This window comes from Mus caroli, unplaced genomic scaffold (assembly GCF_978045245.1).
Source record: "Mus caroli unplaced genomic scaffold, Mus_caroli_1 scaffold_7, whole genome shotgun sequence".
NCBI classification, from domain to species: Eukaryota; Metazoa; Chordata; class Mammalia; order Rodentia; family Muridae; genus Mus; species Mus caroli.
The window spans coordinates 136442353-136451215 of record NW_028227262.1 but is presented as its reverse complement, the minus strand read 5'-3'; the positions used below and the strand labels follow the sequence as shown (position 1 = coordinate 136451215).

General features: G+C 40.4%; 1 protein-coding gene across 1 annotated transcript in view; it reads right to left on the bottom strand.

The window, feature by feature from the left end:
- Positions 1-1864: 1864 nt before the first annotated feature.
- Vwde (von Willebrand factor D and EGF domains) overlaps positions 1865-8863 on the bottom strand; it is a 74379-nt gene continuing 67380 nt past the window's right edge. Inside the window, exons 28-30 of the mRNA XM_085840880.1 lie at positions 8660-8755; positions 6089-6192; positions 1865-2680 (exon numbers count right to left, since the gene is read on the bottom strand). Of these exons, the coding sequence (XP_085697006.1) occupies positions 1865-2680; positions 6089-6192; positions 8660-8755 (1016 nt within the window). The remainder of the gene's footprint in view (positions 2681-6088; positions 6193-8659; positions 8756-8863) is intronic.

Here is an 8863-nt window from a genome sequence, read left to right as displayed (position 1 = left end):
GATCACTGTCTGTTTTAATTGATCAACATTTCCCAATTCACAGAATAATGGAGGAAATCCTGTCTAACCATATACTACTCAAGGCAATGTAAACTTCTGTCGAATTCAGTACATCTCTATATCTTTACATGGATGTAATATCCCTTACTAGCACAATGGGAACTGTGAACTGCCAAGGGAAGTGCCTACAATTACCAGGCAATCATCCAATGTAATGGAGATGTCTAGGCTCATAAATGATTTTCTTATTGAAAGTGTCATGTTTGCATTAAATGCTTCCTATGCTTTTATCAAAGTGGTTGCCTAGTTCCTAAGATGAACTGAGGCTCTAGCACCATCTGCAGGACAAGTCTGATAATTTCACCTCGGTGTAGAAACTACAGGAGATTACTATAGATTTAAACTGAAGAATGACAGGTCTCTCTCTCTCTCTCTCTCTCTCTCTCTCTCTCTCTCTCTCTCTCTCTCTCTCTCTCTCTCTCCCCCCCCCACCCCTCTTTCACACACACACACACACACACACACATACACACACATACAAATATAGTAATGGCATGGAGTTTACTTTTGTTAATTTTTAAAACTATCTTGAGATATCTTCAGCAGAGGTTTAAAGAGTACTCTGCAAAACAGGTGACAAGCCTAACTGTGAGTCCCCTCTCACAAAACAGCAAAACACAACACCAAACAAAAGCCTACCTCTGTCTTACAGTAGAACCCTTCTTACTTAGCAGAGTGGTCCAGCATCTGTGGACCACGATGCTTTAGACAGCCATGGAAATGGGAAGAATGGAGTTTCAGGTGTGGTCTTTTAACACTCGTGCACTCTTCTTTATACCAACATGGCTATAATACATAATTTTGTTTATTTGGGAGACTGGGGATTAGAACTACAACCTTCCTGAGTGCTGAGTATGTACACTTCCTTTAAGCACTATGTCCAGGCTTAGGTTTTAAATGGAAAAAGCACATAACAACTGGCCTTAAGGTCAACTAAAGGCACACAGGTCTTACTTGCAGTTCAATTACTAAATGCTGAGAAAACGCACGGGGGAAACTACATAGGGAGCCTCTTGGATCGATCAACTGAACACTTGTTGGCTATGTGGACCAGCTCAGTATGCACTCAGATCCCCAGTTTTTCTCTTTATATGTGAACCTTCATTAGAGTATAGTTCCTAAGTATTGACTCATCTCTCTAAATTAAAGCATCAATACAGAACCAAAATATTATCATTCCAGATGAAATAAGTATGCTCGATGAGTTTATGGTCTGACTGTGCATAGTGAGCACAGTGAGTGCAGTGAGTGCAGTGCAGTGAGCACAGTTGCAGTGAGCACAGCATAGTGAGTGCAGTGAGTGTGGTGAGTGCAGTGCAGCAAGTGCAGAGGGTGCAATGAGTGTGGTTAGTGCAGTGTGTTCAGACCAGTGAGTGCAGTGAGTGCAGCACACTGAGTACAGTGAGTGCAGTGAGTGCTGAGTGCAGCTCAGTGAGTGCGGCGCAGTAAAGTGTGTGCAGTGTAGCAAGTGCAGCGAATGCAGTGCAGTGAATACAGTGAGTGCAGTGCAATGAGGGCAGCATAGTGAGTGTTGTGAGTGTGGCACAGGGAGTGTGGTGAGTGTGGTGCAGTAAGTGCAGTGAGTGCAGTGAGTGCAGTGGGTGCAGTGCAGGAAGTGCAGTGAGTGCAGTACAGTGAGTACAGCACAGCGAGTGTGGTGCAGTGAATGCGGGGCATCAAGTGTGGTGCATCACGGTGCAGTGTGGCGAGTGCAGTGAGTGTGGGGCAGTGAGCACAGTGCAGTGAGCACAGTGTAGTGACTGCCGTGAGCACAGTGCAGCACAGTTCTTGGAGTGCAGCGAATTCAGTGCAGTGCAGTGCAGTGCAGTGTGGCACAGTGTGCGCAGCGCAGCAAGTGCGGCGAATGCAGTGTGGTGAGTGCAGTGAGCACAGTGAGGGCAGTGTAGTGAGGGCAGTGCAGCGAGTGCAGTACAGCACGTACGGTGAATGTAGCGCTGTGAGTACAGTGCAGTGAGTGCAGTGAGCACCGTGAGTACGGTGCAGTTAGTGCAGTGAGTGTAGTGAACGTGCTGAGTGCAGTGAGTGCAGTAAGCACAGTGTAGTGAGTGCAGCTCAGTGAGTGCGGTGATTGCAGTGCAGTGAGTGCAACACAATGAGTGCAGTGAGCACATTGAGTACAGTGAGTGCAGACCAGTGAGCTCAGTGAGTGCAGTGAGTGTGGTGCAGTTAGCATAGTGAGCACAGTAAGCACAGTGAGTGTGATGTAGTGAGCACAGTTGCAGTGAGCACAGCATAGCAAGGGCAGTGAGTGTGGTGAGTGCAGTGCAGTGAGTGCGGTGAGTGCAGTGAGTGCAGACCAGTGAGTGCAGCGAGTGCAGTGCAGTGAGAGCAGCACAGTGAGTGAAGTGCAGTGAGTGTGGCAAATGCAGTGAAGCGAGTGCAGCTCAGTGAGTGGAGGGAGCACAGGGAGTGCGGCGCAGTGAGTGCAGTGTGGTGAGTGCAGAGAGTACAGTGTGGTGAGTGCATTGAGTACAGCACAGTGAATGCGGCGCAGTGAGTGTGGTGCAGTGAGTGCAGTGGGTGCAGTGCAGCAAGTGTGGTGAGTGCGGTGCAGTGAGTGCAGTGTGGTGAGTGCAGTGCAGTAGAGTTGAGTTCCTTCCTTAGTGCATGCAGTTCAGTGCAGGTCAGCAGAGGCAGTTAAAGCCAGAGAATAAGATGGAGACAGGAGATTACAAGAAATTGCCAGAGTCAGTTTAAAGCCAAACAGGAATTCAGTAAGAAGTTGAGATAAGCCAGATTGGATCAGTCAGTTCAGAAAAATAGTTTGTGCCCAAACAGCTGAGTTAAACCAGTCAGATGAAGTTCAGAAAGAACTAGAAGGAATAAGGATAATTAGCAGTAATCAAATAAAGGATAATTTACATAGACCAGTGCTGTCTCTACTGAGCTATACTCTAGTATCATGGTTGACCTATGTTCAATTGCTATGTGCTATAAAATTTACAATAACCTCATTTTAACTTTAAAATTACCAAGAAGCACTCTGAAGTAAGTATGTTCACCATTATTTTGCAAATGAATGGATTCAAGAGTATAGGAAGGTGAAGTTTCCTTCATAAGTCCACAGGCTTGGGCTGAGGTAAAGCTGAATTGCATCCAAAGTGTCAGTCACAGGCCTCAGCTGGGTGTGTCCTCTAGTGGATCTCCTGCCCTGTTCCTGTACTATGCTCTTAGTAATACCTCTCTAGGTGTGAAAACATATTCTGCATCTATTCCCATGTACCATCTCCAACTTTCACTGTTCTTCCCAAAGGATCCTCTAGTAACCATACAACTTTTTCTTTGTTTTGTATAGCCTAGTCTCGTTTGTAGTGCCCATATGTGCTTGGGTCTGGAACCATTCACTGGAGCATGAGAAGTCTACCAGTATTTATATCCTCAGAAAGGAATGATTCTCTAGCAACTATCTACTGCCAATAGCTAGTCATGGGTGGGGCAAGAAACCATCTATGCAATTCATCCTGGAATTTTGGCTGACTTGTTCTTGAGTAGCCTGTGTGCAGGAACTCCAGTTGCTATGTGTTTACAATTGTGATACCAATGTCACATCCAGAAGTCAGAATTTCAAAACACTCATCGCCACTCTATAGCGTCTGTGTTCCTCCTGTAACCTCTTCCTTAATATCCCCTGAACCAAGCTATTAGTTTTCCACTGGTATCTATACCTGGGTGCTGGGATAGTTGAAAGATTCACAGCAACGTTTGCAATACATGCTTCAGTATAGCCTACTGTGTTTGAGATTTGGTGCTAGAGTTTGACGATTCTCAAGGACTGCAGCAGCATTAGCAAAGCTTCTAGAGTTCTCCACCTTCTTAATGCTGTGGTTGTTACTTTATAACTGTGACTTAATGACTGGCAACTTCAATGATTCATAATTTTAATTAATGTCAACATAAATATGCAATATGCTAGATATCAGATATGCAACCCTGTGAAAGGTCCTTATAGTTTAAAAAGTACTGTTCTAGAAAGTACTAGGCTCTAGGCAGGAATCTTCAGTATCAAGCTTTCAGACATTTTGCAGCTACTTTGATAACCTCTAGGTCTCTATCTTTATCCCAGTTTTCATAAAAACCTTGGCACTCTGGACTTATGCATTAAACATTGTGAATCTAGGAGACATTAAGTAGCATGCCATTTTCACTGACCTCTGATACAGACATAGTCGTATCTGATAAAACCACAAACTTACAAATATCACCATATTTGTATCAGGAGTATGAACTTCATATCAAGTATCAAACTTCAAAGTCAAATTCAAATTACTTGGAGCTTTTATTTTGTTTTTCTTTGATATTGACAACTTAGATCCTTCCACATTTTCTTAGTTTATTTGGTCTTTATAATACTTTAAGCAATATACAAATAAGCTTCAAAAATTATCTTCAACTATTTCTGAATAAAACTGCATATCTAATGATAGAGGCTTGTAAATATGTTTCTTAATGATGTTTCATCTGTAATAGAAAGAGAAAGTCACGTTCCAATAAGCAGTAGAAAATCTTATTATTATCTATTTATGTCCCCTTCCTCTGGCATGGCACACAAACCCCTTCATTTCTGTCAACTTGAAAGTCAAATTTGCCACACTCAGCACTGCTTTCATAAAATAGATCCAAAGGAGTGTAAACAAGCCCACTTGCTTGTGTCTGAAGCTTGTATACTGATATGATGCACACCGGGTAAGTATTACATCAAAATGCTCAATGTCCAATAAAACTGACTTTTATATCTTTTGGAAAGGACTGCATATTCAGAATAGTTCATACATTTCTCTCAGCCTCATTTCCCATTCTTTTCTTCTCTCACCACTCCCCAGTCCTGTGCTCAGATCTAACCAATTAGGCACTGAACAGCTTGACATCCTAAATTTCGCACCATGACTGTATTATGTCCCTACTATTCTCAGGGTGGGGCCATATTTTTTCTGGATGAAAAAAAAAGTGCAGGGAGAAAAACATACAGAAATTGACTTTGCAACCCAAAACAGATTGATCCAGTTTCAAACTTCAAGAAGAACATTTTTTTAAAAATTTAAGTATTATCATGTTTCAATATATTTAGATTTCTGTGATCTCTGGGCTACTTTGTTTTATTTTGACATAGTGTCTCAATTTACTACATAGCTACAGTTGAACTTAAACCCCAGATCCTTAAGCACTGACATCGCAAGTTGGCCCTTGAGCCTTTTGAAGTATGGAGTAATACGTGATGGCTTTTATATCAAAACTCATAGAGCAAGACATTTTGAAGGGCCTTCTGCATGTGCACACATATGTGTACTTGAATGTCATTGCCACACATATCTAATATGTGTAGAAATCAGAACCAAACAACATCTTGCTAGTCTGGAATTTGAGTAGTGACTGAGCAGATGGAGTGCAAACTTGTAGACAGAAGCTTTGGAATAAATGCATTACAACAGTTGCCTTATAAGTCAAGGTGAGAGTATCTCCTACAGCAAGAAATCCTCCTTCCCTTGGTTCTTTGATTTCTGAAACACAAAGAACCCCCAATTCCAGTGATAGGTATATTTCTTTTACTAGAAATGGATTTTAATAGATGGCAAATAAAGCAAGAGAATTTTGGGGGGATTATTAGAAGAGACTTATTTTTTGTGATACATGGCCTTTAAAATTGTATAGGGCTGTACTCTAATCACCGAGGTAGTGGCTCATTAATTTTAAGTGGTGGGTATGTTGAGAGAGATGAGGCTGGCATTTGACCAAAGAATAAATTAATTGTGTCCTATGGCATATTGTGAAGTATCTGTCCTTTGTTGTCTTGGAATCGTGCATCCCATTGTATGGTGGGACCTACACATTGCACTCATTTACAGGAACATAAGACATTTGTGTGAGTGTAAAATGATAATATTTTCTGGCTTTGGAGTCAAACATTGAATCGATGTATGTTCTGTTTTGGAAATAAGATATCAACAGTAGTCAGTTACCAGGTAGAAGACAGACAGAGAAGCCTCCATCTATTATTTGTAGTATCAAGTACCTGTATCTTCCTTTCACATTTGGCTCCAGAATATCCAGTGCGGCAAGAACACACGCCAGGAAACGCACATCTTCCTCCATAAAGGCACTTTTGAGTACAAATGGCTGCAACAAGCAGATTTTTATAGTCAGCATGCCTTTTAATAGAATACCATAATACACTGTGTTCCTCTATCCTGAAGCTATCTTGTGATTGGAGTCTTTACTGTGATTCTTGATGGTCATTACTTCATATGATACATATATGGATTGGAACATCACACAGAGATATGCACAGTTTCTGCGCCACTTAAAAATAAATAAAATAATTTACAACTGACCATAGGAAAGAAGTGCATATGAACCATGCATGATTTAAATTTTCTGGGAGTTACTTAGAGTAGAAAAGAAGTAGAGGATATAAAGGATCTGTCAGTTGTCTGCCTATTGGCAAATCTAATCCATATGCTCTCGCAACTCCAGAACCCAGTCTCCAAACTCAAGGTATACTTTACTAAATTAAACTAAAACTGTATTAATTATTTTCTAAGTTATTTGAAATATATCATTAAAAACATATTTCAAAGAGACAATTTGATACTGGTATGTATATTAACCAATTTATATCCTACTTTGGACAGTAACTGGAAACACCCTGACTCCTTCTCTCCCTTTCTGCTTTTTTCTAGAAACAGAACCTTCCTTGAGCCATTGTTAGCTTTGTACTCCCTATGTAGCCTAAATCACTCAAGCTCATTGCAGTACCCCTGGCCAAACCTTTCAAGTGCTTGGATTGCAAGTGTGAACCACCATGCCCAGATATTCAGTTACTTCTTGGACCATGATTGCACTGTCCATACAAGAAAGGTGTTTGTAGAAATCTCTCCTAAATTAATTTTTACAATATTTATATCTATCTGTGGATCATCATCTATAAAAATGCTTGTAGTAAAATAATTACTTGTCAATATGTGAAATGCTCACCAACAGAGGAAGGGAAAGTTCATTGCATTAAATATAAATACTGTGCACTAGCATTACAGAAATTAATACAATACTTGAAATAATGTTTTAATGGGGGCTGGAGAGATGGCTTGGTGGTTAAGAGCACTGACTGCTCTTCCAGAGGTCCTGAGTTCAATTCCCAGCAACCACATGGTGGCTCACAACCATCTGTAATGGGATCCCATGCCCTAATCTGCTGTGTCTGCAGACAGCTAGAATGTACTCATACATAAAATAAATAAGTCTTTTAAAAAATAAGATTTATCAGTAAAGGACATTTAAAATATAATGTTTTAAGGACAGGTAGTATGATTTTAAATAATATTGAGTGAAAATAAACACAAAATTTATATATGTGGTGACTTTTCATGGGAGTCACACTGTTGCCAAGTGTAACTGTGAACGTTTACATAAGAGTTGAAGAGCTGCTTTCATCCCTGCTGCCATATAGGGTTGGGGAGAAAGGTAACACTCCAGGGTTCCACACTAACAGAATTCCATCCTCCAGATATCAAATTTTGGAGTGGGCATTACCACCACTTCCCAGAAGATGGCAGTAGCATTTATGTTCAGTTAGAACTGTCAATACATAAAATTCACATAATGGTCCTGCAGTGTGGAGAATGCACAGTCCCAGCTTCAGGCTGTGCTTAAAGAATATCAGTCTACACCTATAACAGAAGCTTCCTCATTCATGGAGGATCATGAGGAGCAGAGAGGGACAAGGGAGGGCAATGGAAATAAATACAATTAGCAGACATTATACACATGTATGAAATGTCATAATGAAACCCATTATTTGTATGATTAACATGCTGTTTTAAATCTTTTAAAGGAAATAAGAGAATTGGGAAATGAACTATCAAATAAACTCTTACTTCTTTCAAATGGATTTAAAATTGGCCAACATTTATTTTTACTTTGAAATTTTTATTTTTATTTTGTATATGTGAAAAGTAGCTTTCAATGTCAATTTGGCACAGCCCAGGACCACCTGGAAAGAAAGTCGAAATGAAGGTTTGCTTAGATCAGGTTAGCCTATGGACATTTCTATGGGGTATTATCTTGATTAGGTCTTAAATAATGTAAGAATGCCCAGCCTGAAAATGGATGGCACCATTCCCCGGTTTGGGGCCCCAGAGTGTATAAGAGGGAAAGGAAAACCATCCAAGCACTGGAACATCAGCTTCTCTCTTCTCACCACTGTGGATGTGATGTGATTAGTTTCTTTAAGCTCCTGCGACATTGACCTCCCTGCAGCGATAAACATAACTTGTAATTGTCAGCTAAAATAAATGCTTTCTGCCTTAAGCTGCTTTTTGTCAGGATATTTTATCAGACTGATACAATAGAATTAGGATGACATGGCACATATGTGGAAGTCAAAAAACAGCATGTGGGATCTGCTTTCACCACACTTGGTGGGAAGCACCTTTATCCACTGAGCCATCTTGTGCGTCCATCTTTTTTAATTACAAAGGGATCTGTATTCTAAAATTTTGTCTCTACTGTGGACTTCTTTATAAGCTACAGATTGATTATTCCAACTTTTTCATTTGTAGAAGATGAAGTAGAGAATGCTGCTTACGTTTCTGACACTGCACCCCTTCCCAGGTGGAGGGGCAATGACACATGCTGGGAGCTATGCATTCACCCCCATTTCTACATTTCTGAAGGCAGATGGCTGAAAATACAAAGGTAAAGAAATTATAAATTTAAACTACTAGTCAAATAATAATATAAACTATAAAACAACCAATTTTTTAAGAAGAAACGTTTACAAGTCAAGAAT